General features: G+C 52.7%; 5 protein-coding genes across 5 annotated transcripts; 2 read left to right on the top strand and 3 right to left on the bottom strand.

Moving 5' to 3' along the window:
* Nucleotides 1–1,026: 1,026 nt before the first annotated feature.
* B0T26DRAFT_632449 (kinase-like domain-containing protein) lies at nt 1,027–2,603 on the bottom strand (the record flags this gene model as incomplete). Its single annotated transcript, XM_060436443.1, has 5 exons — nt 1,027–1,461; nt 1,559–1,944; nt 2,034–2,190; nt 2,288–2,495; nt 2,560–2,603. The coding sequence occupies 5 exons, from the start codon at nt 2,601–2,603 to the stop codon at nt 1,027–1,029; spliced, it is 1,230 nt and encodes a 409-aa protein (XP_060302992.1).
* Nucleotides 2,604–5,138: 2,535 nt separating this feature from the next.
* Nucleotides 5,139–9,248, top strand: B0T26DRAFT_736880 (small conjugating protein ligase-like protein; the record flags this gene model as incomplete). The annotated part of the gene is made up of 8 exons (XM_060443378.1): nt 5,139–5,186; nt 5,271–5,430; nt 5,571–5,710; nt 6,804–6,905; nt 6,983–7,178; nt 7,435–7,493; nt 7,524–9,042; nt 9,127–9,248. The coding sequence occupies 8 exons, from the start codon at nt 5,139–5,141 to the stop codon at nt 9,246–9,248; spliced, it is 2,346 nt and encodes a 781-aa protein (XP_060302991.1).
* An 885-nt stretch (nt 9,249–10,133) lies between these two features.
* On the bottom strand, nt 10,134–11,007 carry B0T26DRAFT_630926 (uncharacterized protein; the record flags this gene model as incomplete). The annotated part of the gene is made up of 2 exons (XM_060436294.1): nt 10,134–10,843; nt 10,890–11,007. 2 exons carry the CDS (start codon nt 11,005–11,007, stop codon nt 10,134–10,136), a joined length of 828 nt encoding a protein of 275 aa, XP_060302990.1.
* Nucleotides 11,008–12,127: 1,120 nt separating this feature from the next.
* B0T26DRAFT_760893 (flavin-containing amine oxidoreductase-domain containing protein) lies at nt 12,128–16,029 on the top strand (the record flags this gene model as incomplete). Its single annotated transcript, XM_060446389.1, has 2 exons — nt 12,128–12,523; nt 12,708–16,029. The coding sequence occupies exons 1-2, from the start codon at nt 12,198–12,200 to the stop codon at nt 16,027–16,029; spliced, it is 3,648 nt and encodes a 1,215-aa protein (XP_060302989.1). The 5' UTR covers nt 12,128–12,197.
* A 3,030-nt stretch (nt 16,030–19,059) lies between these two features.
* Nucleotides 19,060–20,756, bottom strand: B0T26DRAFT_54418 (ATPase, F1 complex, gamma subunit domain-containing protein). Its single transcript, XM_060435575.1, has 4 exons — nt 20,272–20,756; nt 19,624–20,201; nt 19,426–19,562; nt 19,060–19,357 (listed from the first exon to the last, which is right to left on the bottom strand). The coding sequence occupies exons 1-4, from the start codon at nt 20,328–20,330 to the stop codon at nt 19,229–19,231; spliced, it is 903 nt and encodes a 300-aa protein (XP_060302988.1). The 5' UTR covers nt 20,331–20,756; the 3' UTR covers nt 19,060–19,228.
* Nucleotides 20,757–21,226: the final 470 nt, after the last annotated feature.

Genomic DNA, 21,226 nt, shown 5'->3' with positions numbered 1-21,226 from the left:
CAGCTTTAAGCTCACTCGGTTCTCAGCCCGTTCCGCGTTCGATATTCATGCCCTCCTAGGGTTTTTTTGGTTGTTTCTCGGTCAACCCCATCCATCATCCATGCCTTAGCTTGGCCTGTTAAGAAGGGATGCGGGAAATCCTCACCGACCCACACACCCGCAATCTTTTTCGCCAGAAAGAAAAAGAACAGACGGGACGGTTTACCAAACAGGACCGGCTACAACCGGCGCCTAACATCATGGACTGGTATTTTCATGGTGATCCATGAAAATTGGTCCGGGATGTAAACTCGTCAACTCACTCAGTCACTCAGTCAGTCACTCACTTGTAATTCATCTGTCACGGGATATGAGATCCTCACGCAAGAATACCGACACGATACACCACGCTAGAACAAGCAAGGTACAGACTCTGGTCCGCATGCCTCTTAAGTCAAAGTCAAGTCACCCTAAAGCCTGACTTGAGTAAATACAGACCCAAGGCAAACCTAAAAGTACGGGGTTGTGAAAACAGGGTGATCCAACGTTATTCCTTACCAGTGAGGTAAGAGGGCAAACTAAAGAAATCCTGAAAAAGATCGTCCTAGGAACAACTACTTTTCATTTACCTCGCAGCCCTTGACAGAAGAAGGATACATAAAATCAACAGTCAAAAAAGGGATAAGCAGGATAAATAGAGCGGAACCCCAATTACTGGCCCCTATAATAGGTTCCAAAGATAGGCACCTAGTTAACTCTTCGCTATCCTTCTTTGCTCCGAGTGCTCACAGCCGCAAGACAGCCAAAGACAAAACAAAAATTTGAATAAAAAAAGAAGTAAAACAAGAAAGACATGAAGCGAGAAAGGAAGAAAACATAGCCTCCCTGCATAATGAACCCTGCGATCCACCCAGTAACTGCGATATCCCCTCATCCAGTGGTATCGACTTCCTCCTCGCACCCTCCATTTTACACACAAAGAAAGCGGTAGAGAACAAAAAAAATCCCACTCTGCCTGGCCCTCTTCCGAAATAGACTACCTACTAATTACCCCTGGAAGCTCTTTCTCCTGGCTTCCTTCTCTGCCTCTTCCGTCAACTTCAGCGTCTGTTCCTTCTCCTTCATTTCGCGGACCTTGGCCAGGACGACCTCACGGAAGATAGCGCCCTTGATAGTCTTGGAGAGGGAGCGCTTCGCGCCGCCATCGTCGCTGGCGCTGGCACTCCCCAATCCGCTACTACCTGGCTTTGCCTCGGGCGGAGGAGTAGAGAGTGATTGGTCGGCAGCTAACGTCGCGTCCTTTGGAAAGTCCGAGTTGGTTGGGTCGTCCTCCTCCATCTTAAGCGCCTCGATGCGGTTTGCAAGCTTGACCATCTCGATGCCGCGCCGCAAGCGTGCACGGGTAAGGTAGGCCTTGATCTCGGGCAGCAAGTTGTGGTCGGTCGCGTTCTCGCCGCTGAGCCAGGGATGGGAAAGGGCGCGCTAGATAATGGGGAAATGGAATGCGTTAGCTAACCAACCAGCTCAAAAGTAGCCCTCCTGCCAGCAGAGGGAGGGGCGCGGAAACATCAAAACTTACTCCACTGGTCCAGCGGTCTTCTGGCCTTGGCTGCAACAGCTTCATGATGAAGTCCTTGGCGTCGGCGCTGACATCCTTCCAGTACCGCTCATGGAACACAACCTGAGCGACGCTGCACTCGTCGATGAGGTCCTGCAGGTTCTCAGAGCGGAAGGGCGAATAGCCGCAGAGCAACGTATATGTGATGACGCCAAGGGACCACATATCGACGGGCTTGCCGTGGCCCTTCTTCAGCATCACCTCGGGCGCCGCGTAGCCAAAGGATCCAGCCATGGTTGTGAGGACCTCATCCTTGCTGTCGAGCATCTTGGCGATGCCAAAGTCGGCAAGGACAAGATCTGAGTCAGGCGCCTTGGTGAGGTAGAGGAGGTTCTCTGGTTTGAGATCTGCGTCATGACAAGTAAGATAAGTACTTATTTATACTGATGTAGATAAGATAGGGGCTAAGACACTCAGCAGGGCTGCAAAAGCTTACCTCTGTGGACGACATTGTTTCTGTGCAGGTAGTCGACGGCACCTAGGACTTGCTTGATGGTTTGCGATGCGTCCTTCTCCGTGAACTTGCCCTGCTCGCAGATCCGGTCGAATAGCTCTCCTCCGGTTGCCAACTCGGTGACGATGTAGTACTTGTCCTGGAGAGGTGCGAGGTGCGCTGTCAGCAGGTGTCGCTCGAGCCCAAGATGCAGTCCCGGTATTCCCTGATTGTACCATGGGCGCAAAAATACGTACTCTTGACTCGAACCAGTCGACAAACTTGACGATATGGTCGTGCTTGAGGCGCTGGAGCATCTCTAGCTCGTCCAGCACCATGCGCTCGTTGCCCCTGACATTCTTCTTCATGATGATCTTGATAGCCACCCTTCCATCCGGGCCGTCGGCCTCCCTGACGATGCCATAGGTTCCAGCACCTAGAGTACGACCAAAGCGGTATTTGGATCTAATAGGGGGTGTGAATTAGCGACGAATCCCACACGAGCCGAGAGGACAGGGGCAAAGCGTACTTCTTGTCATAGCTCTCGGGCTGGCCATGGAGACGATTAAGCATTGTGGAAACTATATGGGGGCCCGCGGTCAGTGAATCCGAGCTTGGCAAGTTGTTTGCCGCTGGTGCTGGTGTCGCTTGGTTTCAAAGAGGGTCAAGTCTCTCGTCGACCAAGGCGATCTGGGACGGGAGATACACGATCGGGGAAAGAACAGACCGAATTTCTGGATTGCGCGGTAGAACGGAGAGGACTTACAGCTCATGGCGTCGAGCTTCGTTTCAAATGAAAGCTAGTTATAGAGCAAGGAGCGACAGAGACGACGCAAGAAGGAGGAGAAAGGCGCGATGGAGAGAGGGAGCCACGAGCGAAGCGAGATTCTGCCTGGCTCTTGCCAGCGGCCGTACAGGTCGGATACGGTCCAGGCTGGAGTTGATATTTTGTTTTTGGAAAAGCTGGAAACGCTTGTCAGAGGACAGACAGCACGACTGCAAGAATCGAGAAGCGGCTGAGTCGCTAACAGCCTTCAGGCGGCCCCTAGGTTGGCATAGGCTGCGACGTGGAGGATGGCGGGGAGGGGGGGGGCAGACAATAGGAGGGCTTGGCAGCAGTTGGGCTGAGGAGGGGTAAGGTTGATAGGTGGGCTGGTATCGTAGCACTGTTAGTACGGATACTTACCTATTCAGGGTATCAGGCGGCCCGCTGATTGCGGACCTACAAGGCTTTGCCCGAGACGCCACCACAGAGCCGTCCAAATGTCGCGCCAAGCAGCCGACCCAATGGAGGGTATTAAGGCCAAAAGCAAATCGACACTTCTCTGGTCATTCGCAATTTCCCACGAGAAGAGTCTCAAAAGCCAAAAGACAGGACGAAAAAGAGGCAGATAAAGGCAAATGCGTCAAGATGGCATGAGCATTGGAGGGTCCTGCAAGGCACGCAAACGGGCAAGGAAAACGCCTTGTTCTCTGTCGGACAAGGACTGCAACAAGACGAACTAGTACACTACTCAGCCATACCAGACCTGGCAAGGCAACAAGGCACGGGAGAGTAATCGCCATTTGAGCTTTCCATCTTAGAGAACTGAGAAAGCCTCAGGCAATACAACAAGACCCCGAGCTGTCTTCTTTTCGCTGCCTGGCATGGCCTTAACACTTGATCCTGCTGCAAACTGATGGATCCAACTTTGATGGGCCAACGGGGACGCGGGCAGCATGTGCCTCGCGGTATATGGGGCATCGACAATCGAGATGCCCCACCTCCGCTAATCTCACTTGCTGGCCGCTTGGCGTGTGCGCGTGCGTGCGTGCGTGCGTGGTGCGCTTCATCAAAAGCCTTTCGTTGCCGTATTCCACCTCGCCTTTCTTTAGACGCCTTTGGAAATCTTCGAAATTCAGACGATTTCGCTTCGGGTTTCCGCCTCGTGTCTGTCTTGCCCCGTACTCTCGGTGACAATAGTCGGGGCTTGCTCACATGCGGCTGCACCGCCTCCCGCAGAATGCAATGGCATAAAGGGAGAGGCCAGAGCACGGCCATTAGCGGCGGCTCAGCTCTTGCCAACAGGTCTCTATGTGTTTTGGATGTTACGCGGATGCGGGGCTTTGATCCCAAAGCTCCGGCAAAACAGCCTGGAAGGTCCATATTGCTGTCATCGTCTGTCAGGAGAATATCATTACTTCATGTGGCATCATGTTAGGTGCGTAACTGGAAGCTGAACCTGCAAGCTAGGTATGTACTGTACCTACCTTACCTATGCAGTAGGTGGTAAGTAGGCGCCTTGAATTTGCTTCGATGGGTCTACATCCGGATTCTTGCCCCTAGCCTGGGACTACAGGTGAGGTGGTACAGACCTACACTCGGTGAGCCCACAAACCGCAGTTTCTTGCTCAGTTCAAGTTCTCTTACAAAAAGCGTGCCTGTATGTGCTTTGAGAGCTTGGGCATCCCTCCCGGCAACCCACCTTAGTACAGTACATACATGACGCTGTATGTACGTCCAAGAAGCGGGCCCGAGGTGCATTCCTGAAGCGCCTTACGGCCGTTCTGGCCAATGATAAGCAAACAGGAATGCTTGGGTTCCGTTCCCTGGCTTGGGTTCCTCTCTGCTGGGTTCTGCTGATGATTGACCCTTGAGGTTAGCGGCAAGTGGGCCTTGTTCCCGCCCGTTTCGAAACCTCATGCTGAGGCTACTTCTCAAAGGCAACAGCCGCAGCGCCATCCGGACATCCCAACGCCGCTCAGATTCCCGCATTGTGTCTGTGACCGCACACGCACCGCTCCACGCGACCGCCACCGAAGTTGACAGCGGATAGCGGCTTCTTCGCCTGCATTGACACTCGTTCCCCTCATTTTCGAGAGTCTGCGGCATATTTCTCCTACTTGAACGTAAACGTTCGATTCGAGCGCGAGGTAGAACCTAAACCGACCCTTGCATCGACCAAGTCGCCTCCCCACTTGACCCCGCCACCACCTTCGCACTCGCAGCCTTTCATCCAAGGTATTGTTCGCCCGTCTGCCTGGAGGCATCGTCGTGCCGTTTCCTTTGTCGACTCGACGGATTAAATACCTACTTCAGTCACAACATCGCCCAAGCCACACGACAACATGTCGGCACAATTCGCCGCGAAGAGGCTCGGCAAGGAGCTACAAAAGGTGTGCTCGCATTTACCTGGCCCTCTGCCCCTTGGGTCGAGGTAGGTGCTGCTTGACTAACATTCGAGCTACTGGCCCTTTTAGATCAACAAGAGCCTCCCGCCACTCCCGCCTGGTATCGAGCTCGTGTCAGCCGAAGACTTTGAGGAATGGCTCCTAGACATTCGAGTCCTGGATGACAACCCGCTCTACTTGGGCGAGATATACAGGCTCAAGTTCAAATTCGGCCCGTCATATCCGATCGGTACGTATACCTAAGCCTAGGATCTCGAGATTAAGCCTGGTGCCGGTCCGATGCATGTTTCACTGAAGAGGAGCAGCGAAAAGAGAAAAAAAGAGAAAAGGAAAAGAAAGCTGCCATTCTCGACTAATGCGCCCTCGCAGAAGCCCCCGAGGTGGTCTTTGTGAAGCTCCCCGACAGACCGATTCCGATACATCCCCACGTCTACTCGAACGGAATCATCTGTCTTGACCTCTTGGGATCGCAGGGCTGGAGTCCAGTCCAGAGCGTCGAAACGGTCAGCGTAAGCATACAGAGCATGCTGACGGGCAACACAAAGAACGAGCGGCCGCCCGGAGACGAGGAATTTGTCAAGGGGAACCGCTTGCGCCCAAAGGACATCGACTTCTACTACCATGATAACAATGTGTGATGGAATATGGTGTGGGCGCCTGTTCGCCGGGTTGTGGTAATTTCTGGTTGGCATCTAGGCTAGGTTGGGCGGTTTTCTGCGAGATTTTAAACTTCAATGACGAGGGTGGGGGTATGGGCATATTGCATCAAACAGCGCCGGGTTTGGCGGGTTTTGTTTCGGAGTTTGTTGGAGCCTCTTACCAGAGTATGGAAATTAGTGAACTGCTGAAAACAAAGGTTCCGCGATTAGCTAGGATGGCTTGGCCCTCTGGATAGCAGTCTTTGCGTGCTAACTGTTTTTCGGGCTCTTTGCAAAGAACATTCTACCCGACAGCGAGGGTAGAGAGCAGAGTAGTGAATAATGATTGCAGTTCTTCATCGACTGAGAGGGGATTAGTTTCGTCGAGCTGTGCTTCTATTAACGATACCTATCATGGGTATGTTGTCTTCCAACGTTCGGTCAATCCGTTCTGGCAGTTAAGACTTCCATCGGCTTTTACTCGACCACAAGATGTGAAACACATCCGTGATATCTTTTCATTAACAACATATACCAAGTTGATCACGAAAAGAAATATTAAATATGCCTATGTCAGTCTCTCAAAAAGTCAACTGTGGAGGCCCCCATTCACCCAGTGTGGTTCAAACAATGCGTCATTGCGTTAGGCCGCACCACGCTGGGCCCGCCTATCTGACTTAACTGCCTTACCTAATTATATCCGTACATACTACGGTAGTAAACTTAACTACTCCGTAGTATTCCGTACCTTGCCTTGCCTAACCCCGAGCGGGTTAGGTTACAGCGAGCGCGGCCCTGGAGATCCAGACTTAAGTAAGGTACCTTACTTTGGTCGGCGAAGTGGACGCGCCGATCTGCCGATGCGGTTGGGGAAGCTTTGGAGCTCTCGCCCATTTTACTGTCTCTTGATCGCGACGGCCGGGGAGCTCGCAGTCGCACATCCCGAACAACAGCAGCGAACAAGCGAATGGCAAGCTCGCTCCCACCCATGGCTCCTCAGGCCGGCCTTGATACGGAGCAGGTCAGGGACAAGGCCCGCAAGGACCTGCTATATCTCCTTGAAGGAGTAGGTTGACACGCCCCACGCGTGCCCAAGCATCGGCATCGGCTTGCGCGGCGTTTGACTGACGGCAGCACCTCTAGGTCCGCGGCAAGAAGAACCTTGTCATTGAGAAGCAACTCGCCGGCCCTCTCGGCATCATCGTCAAAGCCTCAACCCTCCGCGACTATGGCGTCGACAGTTTCTTTTTCCTCGAGAACAACAATACAGACACAAGCCAGAGTAATGTCGTCTTCATTGCCCGCGGCGAGTCCACTCGCCACGCCCGTGCCATCGCAGGTCAGCACCTTTTTTCTTTTCTTAACATCCCCTCCATACCTCCATTTCTGCACGCCTAGAAGGCCCACGGTATCCATCAGCACAAATATATAGACGTATCGACGACTTATTCCTAGGCCGCTAGCCCCATGTCGGACCGTCATTACTGATCCATGTCATCGCAATGCCAACAGAGCTTGTCAGATGAGATGCAGGTGTTGCTGGAGAGGCTCTCAGCCTAGCCAGCCCTCATCATAAGTCGCTGACGTCTCTCTAGGCCAGATAAGACGTCTGCAACGCGAGAGCCAATCCCCACACGAATTCCATGTCTTCTGGGTGCCACGGCGGACTCTACTCTCAGACAAGGTCTTGGAGGAGGCGGGTGTGCTGGGCGACGTCAATATCGCCGAGCTACCTCTTTATTTCTTTCCGCTCGAGAAGGATGTCCTCTCTCTGGAACTGGACGAATCATTCCGAGACTTGTACCTCGCAAAGGACCCTACCCCCATCTTTCTTCTGGCCCGCGCCTTGATGGGGATCCAACAAAAGCATGGCCTATTTCCTCGCATCATCGGCAAGGGCGATAACGCAAAACGGGTCGCTGATCTCCTCTCCCGCATGCGGCAAGAACTTCTCGCGGGCGAGGACGCCAGTGATACGGACAAGATCGGTCTCAGCCCCAGTACCACAACTGAAAGCATTATTATTATCGACCGTGAAGTGGACTTTGTCACGCCTTTGCTCACGCAGCTCACGTACGAAGGGCTCATAGACGAGGTGTTTGGGATCCAAAATAACCAGACAGACGTGGACACGACAATTGTCGGCGCGCCGGCACAGCCAACAGCCCAAGGCACGCCGGCCGCCGCGCCCGCAAATAGCCAAACACGGAAGCGCAAGATCCAACTTGACGCATCGGATAATCTGTTTGAGCAACTTCGTGACACCAACTTTGCCATTGTGGGATCACGGTTGAACAAGATAGCCCATCGATTGCAGAGTGATTTTGAGAGCAGGCACAGCACCAAAACGACAGCAGAACTAAGCGAGTATGTCAAGAAGCTCCCCGGGTACCAGGCGGAACAGCAGAGACTTAAAATACACACGGGCCTGGCCGAGGAGATTACCAAATACACGCGGACGGAACAGTTTAACAAGCTTCTCGAGGTCCAACAGAACCTCGCAGCTGGGGCCGATCCATCGTCCCAGTTCGAGGCGATTGAGGAACTCATTGCCCGTGACACCCCCCTACCCCAAGTCCTCAGGCTTCTGTGCGTCTACTCATGCATATCTGGCGGCATCAAGACCAAAGAGCTGGACCACTTTCGGCGGCTTATTCTCCAGGGCTACGGCTACCAACACCTACTTACCTTACAGAACCTCGAAAAGCTACAGATGTTTCTGTCGAGGTCGTCACCGCTCGCCTCAATGATCCCTATGACCGGAGGGGCGGCGGGTGCTACGGGCACCAAGACCAACTACACGTTTTTGAGGAAGCAGCTCCGGCTCATCGTAGACGAAGTCAACGAGCACGACCCCAACGACATTGCCTATGTCTACAGTGGCTATGCACCCTTGTCGATCCGGCTAGTGCAGTGCATATTGCAGAAGCAGTACCTACTCTCCATTACACGAGGAAGCGGAGCAACGGGCACGCCGGGTCCTGCCGGTAGTGGTGCTCAGGGGTGGAGGGGGTTTGATGATGCTGTAAAGCATGCCAGAGGGGCGACTTTTGACGAGGTCCAAAAAGGCGAAGACAAGGCGGTCAAGGCCCGGGCGCTGCTGTCGGGGGGCGGCGACAAGAAGACGGTGTTTGTCGTGTTTGTGGGGGGTGTCAGCTTTACCGAGATCGCGGCCCTCAGATTCATTCAGAAAAAGGAAGCCGGTAAGCAACAAGAATCTGCCCGCGCTCTTGGATGGCCAAGTCATCGTATAATGTTAAACTGCTAACTTGTCTCCCACGGAGCAGCCCGGAGAAATATCGTTATTTGCACCACATCGATCATTAGCGGAAACGTGATGATGGACGCGGCGATCGAGAAGGAGGGTTTCGGCAAGGAGGCCCAAGCCTCGGAAACCCCAGACAGATAGTGTGTTGTAGGGAATACTGAATAATGAATACCCATTTGTTTGAAATAGGAGATGTGCTTCTCGTAACGACGGAGCTAGAGGGCTACGGTGGTTCAGTCAGTCCGTGGCTGGTATGGCATTTTTTGACAGTATATATGTGTAGATAAGGCACACGTAATAGGGACTTGGAACATCCTTTATAGACGGCCTGGGAAACCCAGGAGGCGTCCACTCACGAGTAAGAGGAGGAGCTGTAGACAAGGCCCGAGATAGACACTTGAGTTTGAGTTCCAGCCCCGGCTGGGGGAACGGAAGGCGACGCGGGGCTCGAAGGTAAGGTCTGTCGATAACCCAAGACACTCAGACCACTATGACACGATGACGAGCCCACCTCAATTGTTCAAGGAGGGACGCTTGGATTGCGGTTGCCTGTACCGCCTACACAATAGAGAGGCGGATGGCTGCTGGAAAATAAACATGTTGTCAATCTGACCTCGGTGACGCTGGGCAGAGCAGAAAAATGTATTAGAATGGCACTTGCAGCCATGCAGGGGGGAGGTGGTGCCCCGTCTTTCGACCAGGGCAAGTCTAAGAGAACCTGAACCCTTGGCTGCAGAACTTTTTAGCTGAGCGTGATCCCCCGCCCATTACGTGATGGGCCCATACCTACACTAAAATGCTTACTCAATGCGCTGGAATTCCTGTGTGGTTGGATTTGGCCTGTGAAATTCGTGCGTTGGGATCGGCTATGCCGATTCTGATTGGCTGCGGTGTAATGCTCCAGGTCCTGAACACTACACCTCCACCGGGGAAATACATGTTAGCTTGGTACGTTACCTACTATTGGTATCTTTTAGGGAAATCTCGCTAATCACTAACTTTGCCACCTTCCTACGCTAACATGTATTACCCCGGAGGAGGTGTAAATAGAAAGTCTGCCTCCTCAGGGCCCGGATTCCGAAGGAAGAGAAGCCTGAACGATAGTTTCAATGCACCTCTAGTGACATTGTACGAAACTGGGTCGGTAGTAGCATTTTGAGCGATGGTGATACTTTGCCGGAGTGTAGGCTGAATAGCAGCAAAACGTCGTGTCGTAGTAGCTCCCAGACAAGTTTTTGCTTCTTCCTCCCGCTTTTCCAAAATGATGATGGAGCGAGTATCGTCAAATTTAGCAAGAAGAACAATCTTGACCTGGTGGTCTGACGTAGAAAACCACCACTTCATATCGTTATGCGATTCGCCCAATGACTCGGAGTGTCCCGACTCGATGACAAGTGTTGGCCAGGCACCTTTATTACCACGTTCGGGCTTTGGACCACCGGTAGAGTCACCCTCTCCGCCGTCTCCGTCAGGATGACCTTCTTCTGCTCGACGTGTAGCCGACCCAATTGATCTCCAACTTCTCCCCCTACCATTCTGGGCGAGCTGCTCACGATACTGATCATAAAGCTCTAGATGAAGGACCTCGTGTACATCGGTTGGGATTGTGATGATCAAGATCCGGAAATTGGCATTGTAGCGGCGTAAACGGAACATTCGGTATCGTTTCTTTTGCCCAGTCCTTCGCCCAATGTCTCGCTCACGCTCGATTTCGGTGAATTGATTAGGAGAGACGTCTAAATAATTAATATATTATATAGAAATAAGAGGGTAATATTATACTTGTGACGGTAAGGAAATCCCCAGTAGTGGAATTAATGATATCGAAGAGATCTTGCGTATTGGTGAATCGCACGGTCGGGGCATCGCTATCTTTCGTCGACTTAACTGAAGTAGGCATGGTAGATACCGACGGAACTGCCAAGACACCGACGGAGATGTTGTTGACCTCGATGTGATTGCCGCCATGGCGAAGCGTTGAAGTTTGAAGTTGGGATCCGTGAGATGCGTGAGGGAAGCCACTGGGGAGGTACGTACTCATGAAAATAGCGGGGCCACACTAGCCAAAAATGGCAGCCCAGACAGCGACACAGACACTCGTGGAGTTTCGGTCTGCGGCAGCTGTGAGGAGCAGAGGGCGCCGTACCCAGACTAAACATTACATTATCTCTACTACAATCTACCCGTACCGTACGCCCCAGCCAAGCCAGATCGAATAGACAGACGAAAGGCGATCGAGCCCAACTGTCTACAATTGGGCCAATTGACGATCCCGTAGAACGAGAGCGGCCCGCCAGGCAAACCACTACCTACATACAACACGGATTGCAACGTCGGCGGTGCACACACACATATCTACAGTCTATATCTACCTACCTAGTGAGACAGAAGAAGACAGAAGTCAGAAGTCAGAAGACAGGGCCTGCTGCTTTGCCTTCTTTGGTGAGGGCGAGCGTGCGTGCGTTATGCGTGTTTAAGGTAGGGGGCTTTTTTGATTCCCAAGCAAGTTCCGCCAGTCGGTTGAAGTTCAAATGCATCCAGTCCAGTGACTTCTCCCATCTCCAATTGCACTTTAGCTTCCATTTCCACTTCCATTTCCTGTTCAGTCCGAGTCTACCGACTTAGCCACGTCAGGTCAAGTCCAGTCCAACCAGCAAGTCCGCAGCCATACAGACCTACCTTACCTGCCTACCTTGGTCACGCCCCATACATGTCTATCCATCCCAGTGCCAGAGAGGGAAGAGGTTGGGGGCGTGATACTGATGCTGTTGCTTCTGCTGCAGCCGATGCCGATACCTGTATTGATGCTGATAGATGCAACTAGAGATTCCGACCCTTCCCCTGCCAACCTTATAGCCAGAAGCAAGTCGCCTCTGCTTCCCTGACTGGACGGCGTCGAGTGCCGTGAGGCGCAGCCGTAGGGCACCGAGTCGGCAACTCGCCTTATGGGCTTTAGATCCCGGTCGAATACGGCGTCAGCGTCGTCGGCCGTTCCGTTCCGTTCCGTTCCACAGCCCCCCAATATATCACCATCATCAACTGATCATCACAACCCGCTGCTTCCCCTTCGCCATTGTCCATCTCGATAACATGGGAACCAATTCGCGTATCCGCACCGGACAAGTCAGTGGCTTAGGAAAGGGTCCTGTGAAGGGTCCTGGAGACTCAAACTCACGCCGCTCCACACGCTCTTCACTCGCCGCCTCTACCCCCGGCAGGCCCCTTCCTCTCAAGCCCCTATCCCCCGCCGTTCCCGTCGCGGACCGTCAGCCCGCACCTCCGCCGGCTCCGAGGATTGACCCAGAAAGCAGCTCCGAGGACATCGCTCCCGAAATCATCGTTTGGACAGAGGCCATGGACGCTATGAGTTTAGATTCTTCTGATGGGTCATTGACCCCCGTCACTGACGATGCCCTGTATGTGCCTTCCCCGTATCTGACAACTCAGTCCTATCCATCATGTGCCTTATTATCACTCTTGCCGTTGGATTCCTTGCTGTAAATGTCGAGTCCGTGTTGCTTGCCTATCTGCCTACCCTGTACCAGCCCATCGACCTTCCCCCAACAAACTCACTGTATATATGCTAAACTTCACGAGCAGTACACCTCCACCGCCGACACCGCCGACCCTGCCGCTTTTAGATGAACCTGCCCCGGAATCGGACCAGGAACCGGATCAGGAACTGGATCAGGAACCGGGTCAGGAACCGGGTCAGGAACCGGATCAAGAACCAGACCGAGAACCAGACCAAAAACCAGACCGAGAACTAGACCGAGACCCAGACCAAGCGGAACAAAAGCTGGAACAACACTTGGACCAGCGCCTGGACCATGATCTGAACGCCGACCGGGACCAAGACCAGGATAGAAATCCGGGCCATGGTCGGGACCAAAATCTAAATCAAGGCCGGCAACAAGACCTGAACCTAGAGCCAAAACAGGAACATGAGGAAGATCATAACACGAAACAGGCATTTCTATCTGTCTCCTCATTGTCAGCTGTATCGGCCGTATCGGACCAGTCCGAGCTATCGCCTCTCGCGTCGCCTTCTTTGTCCAGCAAAGCTACTACCCCTATGGACATTGACAGCTTAAAAGACGTATATGTACCTGTCGTCCGACTCACCCAGCCTGCTGACACGCCGAGGAGGAGATACGATGTGCGCCCCAAGGTCTCCGTACCGCCCGACTTGCCCCTCTCCGAGTATGCAATGCAGTGTATCACCGCGGCTGAGTCGTCGAGACTTAATCCGTACTCCTTGCACCAAGAAGAATACTTGATACTCCGTGACCACATCAGTCACGCCCAAGTGACGACATATTTGAACATAAGAAATGGGACCCTCAGGTTGTGGATAAGGAACCCACAGATTGCCGTCACTCGTGAGGAGGCAGTTGGGTGCGCCAAAGATGTGCGCTGGTTCGATGTAGCGAACGTCTGCTTCGACTGGCTTGTCCGCCGCGGCTACATCAACTTTGGATGCGTCGAAATTCGCTCGTCGCGCAAACAGACTCAAAAGGACCAGCCTGTTGACGGCAAGCGGAAGACGGTAGTCGTCATAGGCGCTGGTATGGCCGGCCTTGGCTGTGCTAGACAACTTGAAGCATTGTTCATGCAGTACGCAAAGAAGTTCCGTGAGATGGGCGAGCAGCCCCCGCGGGTGGTTGTTCTCGAAGGTAGAAATCGCATCGGCGGGAGGGTCTACTCCCGAGCCTTCACCACTAAGCCCGGCCGGACCACTGACTCCTTTCAGGGGAAACGGTGCACTGCCGAGATGGGCGGCATGATTATCACAGGGTTTGATAGAGGCAATCCCTTGAATATCATTGTCAGGGGTCAGCTGGGCCTTCCTTACCGCCCACTCCGGCCCGACACAACCCTCTACGACTACAACGGGAAGCCCGTGGACCTAGAACGAGACCAGCTCGTAGAGAAGCTCTACAACGACTGCCTTGACCGCGTCAGCGAGTACAAGTTTAAACAGCCCACCTCCAAGTTGATCGAAGGCAACAGAGATCTCATAGACGAGGGTAAGGACAGCTCGTCTGAGACTTACAAGACCATAAGGCAGATTGAAGAATCTACCGCCGCCCAACCACACGCACCACCCGTCTCGGAGCAAAACATCGCCCCGCAGGTGAATTTAGTTCCCGTCTCGTCGGACCGAGCTACCGGCCGGATCCATACTGTGCCCGGTACGCCTGGAGCTCTCAGGGCGGTCCACAAAGCAAAGGTCATGGGTTGGAAGATAAAGCAGGGTATCAGCGACGAGGCTGACCTTGATATCGAGTCTGCTACCAAGGAGCCTAGCGCGACCCTCGGTAGCGTAACGGACCACGTTATTGCTCAATACAAGGACATCATAGACCTCAACGAGCAAGATTACAGACTCATGAACTGGCACATCGCCAATCTAGAGTATAGTAACGCCACAAACTACAGTCAGCTAAGCCTTCAGGGATGGGACATCGATGCGGGCAACGAATGGGAAGGCAGCCACACGATGGTAGTTGGCGGCTACCAAAGCGTCCCAAGAGGCATCATGCATATTCCCACACCTTTGAACGTACGGCAGAAATCCTCTATCAGCAAGATCACATACGCACATGGCAGTCAAACTGGGCCGGCGACGGTCGAGTGTGAGGACGGCTACAAAATAGACGCCGACTATGTTGTCAACTCAATACCCCTCGGTGTACTGAAACACGGAAGTGTAAAGTTTGAGCCGCCCCTGCCGCCCTGGAAGTCGGACGCCATCGAGCGCCTTGGCTTCGGAGTATTGAACAAAGTCATTCTCGTGTATAAAGAGCCGTTTTGGGAGGATGATCGGGATATCTTTGGTGTCTTGAGGAACCCATCCAACCGGCGAAGTCTGGACCAAAAAGACTACGCGTCGCAGAGGGGCCGCTTCTTCCAGTGGTTTAACGTGTCAAAAACAAGTGGACTGCCCGTGCTCTTAGCGCTCATGGCTGGAGACGCGGGCTATGACACGGAGCAGACATGTAACGATGACCTCGTTACGGAAGCAACCGCGATTCTCCGCAGTGTCTTTGGCTCCAAGGTTCCCGAGCCCGTGGAAACGGTTGTGACAAGATGGGCTTCAGACAAGTTCGCCCGAGGCAGCTACTCTTCTGCTGGCCCAAATATGAAAGCCGACGACTACGATACCATGGCACGGCCAGTCGGCAATCTCTTCTTCGCGGGAGAGCACACATGCGGCACCCATCCAGCTACGGTGCATGGCGCCTACATTTCGGGACTCCGGGCGGCATCAGACGTTCTCGACGCAATGCTCGGACCCATCGACATACCAACCCCGTTGATAATCCCCAAGGAGACATCGCTTTCTCTCAAACGCAAAGCAGCCGAGAATAGAGATCCGACCCAGTCGCGCCTAGAAGCATACGAGATCGAGCTCTGGGATCACATCATTGCGCAGGTCGGCCTGCGCCCCATCATGCCGACCAAGCCGGCCATGAATGCATACATATTTTACAGCAAGACACACCACGAAGATGCGCGCAAGAAGCTAGAGGAAGGACGGCGTGCGGGCAAAGGCAAGGCCAGCGCCAACGAGGTGCGCGTCATGAGTGCCAAGATGTGGCGTGACACGTCGCCAGAGCAGCGGAAGCCCTTTGTTGACCAGGCTGAAGAGCAAAAGCGACTGTATACTGAGGCAATGGCGCGCTTTAAGGAGCAAGCCGCCGACTGGGACAAGAAGGCCACGGAGCTCAAGGCCGCCTACGAGAAAGAACACCCCTGTGTCCCAACCACCGAGGAGCTCGCCGCAGCGGCTGTTATGTTGGCCGAAGCTGCGGTGGCGGCTGCGGCAGGCGTGGACGGGAATAACCGTCGGACGAGAAAGAGAGTTGAGAGTTATGCCGAGACAGAGGCAAGCGATGTTGAGATGACGCTGTCTTGATGTATAATATGGCCAGAAATGGTAGCGCTTGGCGGGCGCGTGGCATTAGGAGGTACGAGAAAATGGAACGGGGTTGGCTTGCTTGTTGGCATCACATCGCACACACACACGCACTATTATAATGAAGGGGGTCAAGGCGCATCCTAAGGCGTATGTCTGGGATGTGGCTTCCCGAGCACGCAGCTTTTACAGGATTCGGGGTAGTTGTAACTTAGTGTACTCTTCGGTTTCGCGACGGACAACGCGCTGTCCTCTTATATCTTCTAATGTACCTCGTTGTCCTCGGTCATTATCGCACTAGCATCTCAATTCTTTTGTTTGGGGACCTTGTGTCTTTGAGCAACGTTTGGGGTGGAGTTGAAGTGAAAATGGGGTGCTTTGTCGAGGCTCAGGCGTGTAATGTTGATGTAGTGCATTCATATATGTAGATATAGATTAACACAGACAGCCATTGCCAGCCTAGGTAGCTACTATCTATCTACGCATTCCTGCGCTGCGCCGAGGCATGAGTCTCTTTTGCTTCAGTTTAGGTCTAGCTGGTAGTGTGATGGAACTTGAAGAAAGCATGTACTTACATGAGGCTTGATTGTCTTTATTTTAAGGTGTGTTTGGTGATAAATCTAACTTGTGGAAATCGTCTCAGAATAGACGAGTAAAATACATGCATAAGGTATGGAGAGAGACACAGTGAGTCCATGCGTTATAAAGAATCGACAACGTATTTTACAAGAGAGTGGCGAATTTCTAACCAACCTACCACAACTATCCTCAATTAAACCACCACAACACTAGGAAATAACAACAACTGAACCAGAAATAGATGAATCAGGCAATTCTCCAGCTTCCTGACACGTGCGTGCATTATGGCCAGGCTTGCCGCACAGGCCACAGCACCGAATCTTCGTGCCAGCCCCCCCCGCACCACCACCATTTTGTCGTGTTTCCTGGATTATCTGCTCACCCACAGCTTTCTGACCTAGTAGGTCCTATGCCTCTTGTACGGTAAGTGACCCTCCAAGCCGCATACGTGTTTTTTTAGCCCTCCGTCTCTTACTAAGCCCCTCATTGGCCTTACGTAGTAAAGAGACTTCCATACGCAGAAGAGCTACCTCGTGCATTACGGCCATTGTACCTTTGGCCAATTGGTCCACAGCAGCCAGCATATGTGTTGGAGAACTACCTTGATGGTTAGATATCCGGCCTTTAATGAGGTCTGTCTGTGAGGTGGCCTCTCGGGGGTTCTGTGGCGTCTGAGATAGCCAAGGTAGTGCCGTACCTAGGCTTGAGGCTGGTGGAGTTGGAGTTCGGAGCCGTATATTCATCTTGGAAATCACTCTTTCTGGGTCGTGTGGTATAATGCCGGCTCCGGCAAAGGCGCCTTGGATATTCTTTTCGATAAAAGAAGTAAAAAACGCCTCTTTGAACGCACAGAGGAATTCCAACTTGGTAATATGTGTGATATGCATACGCATAAGTTCCTCGATTTGGTAGCCGTACGCCTTCTTCAACGGCCCAAAACAACCAATATCAAGTGGTTGGACCAGGTGCGAGGAGTGCGGAGGCATACAAAGGGTGATAATGTTGTGATCCTGACAGTACTCCTCGAATTTGTCGGAGTGGTGGCTCTCGTGGCCGTCGAGGACTAAAAGCCGGTATCTACCCTTCGTACGAGATGCTGATGAAGATCGAAATGGCGAATCCAATCTAGGCCTTTCTTATTAGTAGTCTAGCCGTTATCAGTTATACCGATATACCAGGTAGCCGGAAGATTGCACTCCTGATACTAGCTCTCTTGGTGATATTTCCCTTTTAAAAAGATGAATGGTGGGATAGCCCAGCCTTGAGCATTTACCCCTCGGATAACCGTAGCCCACTTACGATTACCAGGCTGGACTTTTTGGCTTTCTTATAGCTATCGGAGGTAGTAATAACTATACTAGTAGTAATTATACCTATTATAAACCCGGTCTCGTCAAAGTTATATATATCTTCGTTAAGGATTCCGTATTTGGCTTTAGTATTATATACAAGTATAAACCACTCGCGAATAACTTTCGGATCTTCGTATTTGGCCCTTTAATAGTCGTATCTACGCGTAAAACGCGTCCGGAGTTTTGGTTGGCGTTTGACGAAGTTGTGAGCCTAGAGCTTGCCGACAGGGGGCGCGTCGCGTTCGCGTAGTAGTCGGTTGGCCATATCTTCCACAAAACAAAGCCGAGGAGGAAATACGCGTATACATAGCTCAGATATATACTGAAAAATCGTATGCTCCTCTAGATCTGTGAGTTTTCGCGAATTGGCTGGAATATCGCGTCGTGAAGGCCGACCGGCGCGTCGATAGCGAAGTGTTGTTTCTGGAACATTATACAGATTGGCTGTGGAAAGAATATTGGGGTTTTTACTATTTTGTAATGATTTGAGAGCTAAGATTACCCTAGCTTCTTTTGAAGGGGTAGCCATAGCTTGTTATGGTAGAATTGAGGATCAAAGATGAAGGGTCGCGTCGCGGGGAAAATTCGCCGCTCGCTTATAAAATACGTTAACTGTTCTAGCGATGATAGGAATAAGAATCAATGAAGGGTATGAATGGGTGTCCATCCGTACTCGACAGGAGAGAGCAGTCGTCGTCGTGTTTGTCACGGAATATACTGGCAGTGGTAACAGTGAGATGGATTGACATGTATACATACGGTATAGTATATATACCAACAGCGGTAGCCCTGTTCATGAAAGGGATTCTTCTCAGCTGAGACGAGCCCGAGGCGAGCTGGCGTGTAGTGACTTGCTCTAGATTATATCTTTACCTACTTCCTAGAGACCGAGGCTTCCCCCCCTTTTTTTCCGGGTTTAAGTGCTGGTAAGTTGATTATCTGCGTAAGAAAGGCGCCTACCTAACCATATGTTGAAACGCTGTGATAATTCAGATCACATGGCGCAAGTCAAAACACTCGCTAAGCGCTAGGATCTCAATACCTCCGCGAGGCACACACGTCAATATGCAAGAAGGTTTTTAGATTGCGGGAGACTTTGGTACACTCGGAAAGGCCGCCGACAAGACGGAGGACTCTGCTACTTGATACAAAAGAAAAGGAGAAGCCGCCACCCCCTTTCTTTCTTCGAATGGGGGAAGTCGTGGGGATTTTTTCGCTGTCCCTCCCTCGCCTAATTCTATTCGGACCGTTTCTTCCTATAGGATTATTTACATCTCCTCCGAAGCGATGGCACCCGTGATGATTTCGACCAGCTCGCCGGTAATGGCGGCTTGGCGGGTACGGTTGTACAGAATCTGGTACTTGCCAATCATCTCGCCGGCATTCTTGGAGGCGTTCTGATAAAAAGTTAGCAGGCCAATTATGTTTTCAAGGTGAAGTCAAGTCAGAAGTATTTGGCACTCACGTCCATAGCGTTGCGGCGGGCCGAGATCTCGCAGGCGTGTCCTTCAGATAGGGCCCAGTGAATAGAGTTGGCCAGGGCGTATTCCTGCAGATTGGATAGCAGCTCGTCCTCGTCAACCTCGTATGCGGAGTAGTTGGCTATATGTTTCAGTCACGTTAGCTAACTGGCAACTTAGTGGGAAGATCAAGGCCGGCGTACGGGAAGCAGCAATGGCCTCGGCGGAATATGCCGCAATGATGGTGGGCTCGTAGCTCGTGGCGTTGATGAACTTGTTGTGGATAATCTCAATATCGGAGTAGTTGCCGGAGAGCTGCGTTATCTGGTCGGCAATGGCCTGGGACTCGGCAAAGGTAGGGATGTCCTTGCCGGCGCCGGCAAAGGACAGAACAATGCTGGGGGCGTGGGTGCGCTGCAGCTGATTCCTGGCTTTCTCGCCGATGATGACGAGATCGAAGTTCTCGCCATCCTTGACCCGGCGGATGAAGCGCGACAGACCAGAGTGAATGCCGCCGCAGAGGCCCTTGTCGGAGCTGCACACGACTACGAGCTTCTTCTTGCCGTCGCCCTCAAGCGCCTTCGTCTCGGCCGACTCGAACACCTGGTTGTTGGTCTTGCCATAGGCGCGCGAGTCATGCATGGACTTCTGCGCGCGGGTGAGCTTGGTGGAGGCCACGATCTTCATCGTCTTGGTGATCTTCTCGATGTTGCGAATCGACTTGAGGCGCCCCTCGATCTCACGCAGCGTCGCATAGGTGGCCGGGCTCGGAGCTACCGCTCTGCAGAGAGGGTAGATAGTGTCAGTTCACGACCCCCATGAGCTGATGCTCGGGGAAAAGGGCCACCTACCGGGACGAGACGGCAGCTCCTCCAGCTCTCAAAGCCGGGCGGGCAGCTCTTGAAAGCATCCTGGAAAGGCGTGTGGACTTCGGATTAACCCCGCGCAGTTCGCTGTGGCCCGATTGACCACGGTATGGGGAGGCGTTTAATTGATCGGATCGGAGGTAGTTGGTGATCAATTGGGAATTGCAACGGCAAGATTGAGAGGTTTGCTGGAAACACGGATGCCAGGGTGCCCGGGGCCCACTCTTCCCTTCTCCCGCCCTCTGTTCGTCGTCCCAGGGTTACTGGTATAGAGTAGGGTTAGAATTTCCTTGGCAGGGTTAGCATGGGTACTTGGATTTCCCAGTCCACTTTCCCATCTGGCGCCATTTTTTTCTGCTGGCCGTTGTTCATAGGCGGTTGGCTCAGGGCTGCGCGTGACCAGCTGCGCTAATTCCTTACTTTGGAAGAGCTAACTGCCTAAGGCTAACATAGAAGTTGGCCCACTCGCTGGAATTCTGAATCTGCTCATCAGTGGCTTACAGCGTAGTCAGTGCTGTTGGTTGTCCTTTTGCCAGCACCGAACACCCGCGTCCCCTTTGTGACTTCTCGCGCTGGGAAGCGTGACTGGTCGGAGGGCGAATCAAGGCTTGCCAATCGCAGCGGAGCCCCAATATTATCTTTAACCTCGTCTCCCCCGAGGCCCCGACTTCCTCGCTCCGAATCCCTCCTTTTGCTCACCCCTTACCCTCCTTTGCACGCTCATTTCGCTCCACTCCATCACGCGGACTGAGGGTTGCCGTGCGCCTCTGCTCGCCCTGGCGCAGGAGAAAGCTTAGGCTTTTTATTTTACTTTCTTCACACTCCTTCGCTCAAGAAACCAACGTTGCTCAACCTCAACCACTGCGAGCCTTAACTCCAATTCTGCGCCGCGTCCGCCTTCCCCTTCCTACTTCTGAGTTCAAAGAAACCCCCCCTTCGC

This window comes from Lasiosphaeria miniovina (assembly GCF_030549165.1).
Source record: "Lasiosphaeria miniovina strain SMH2392-1A chromosome Unknown B0T26scaffold_1, whole genome shotgun sequence".
Lineage (NCBI taxonomy): Eukaryota > Fungi > Ascomycota > Sordariomycetes > Sordariales > Lasiosphaeriaceae > Lasiosphaeria > Lasiosphaeria miniovina.
Note: the sequence above shows the minus strand (reverse complement) of the source record. Positions and strands in the feature narration are given on the sequence as shown.

Excerpts from the sequence above, each read along its gene's own strand:
- B0T26DRAFT_54418 (XM_060435575.1), bottom strand. The coding sequence starts at position 20,330 with ATGCTTTCAAGAGCTGCCCGCCCGGCTTTGAGAGCTGGAGGAGCTGCC. Across the intron at positions 19,563-19,623 it reads CGAGGCCATTGCTGCTTCCC|CCAACTACTCCGCATACGAG; the intron begins GTACGCCGGCCT and ends TGAAACATATAG. Across the intron at positions 19,358-19,425 it reads CCCGCCGCAACGCTATGGAC|AACGCCTCCAAGAATGCCGG; the intron begins GTGAGTGCCAAA and ends ACTTTTTATCAG.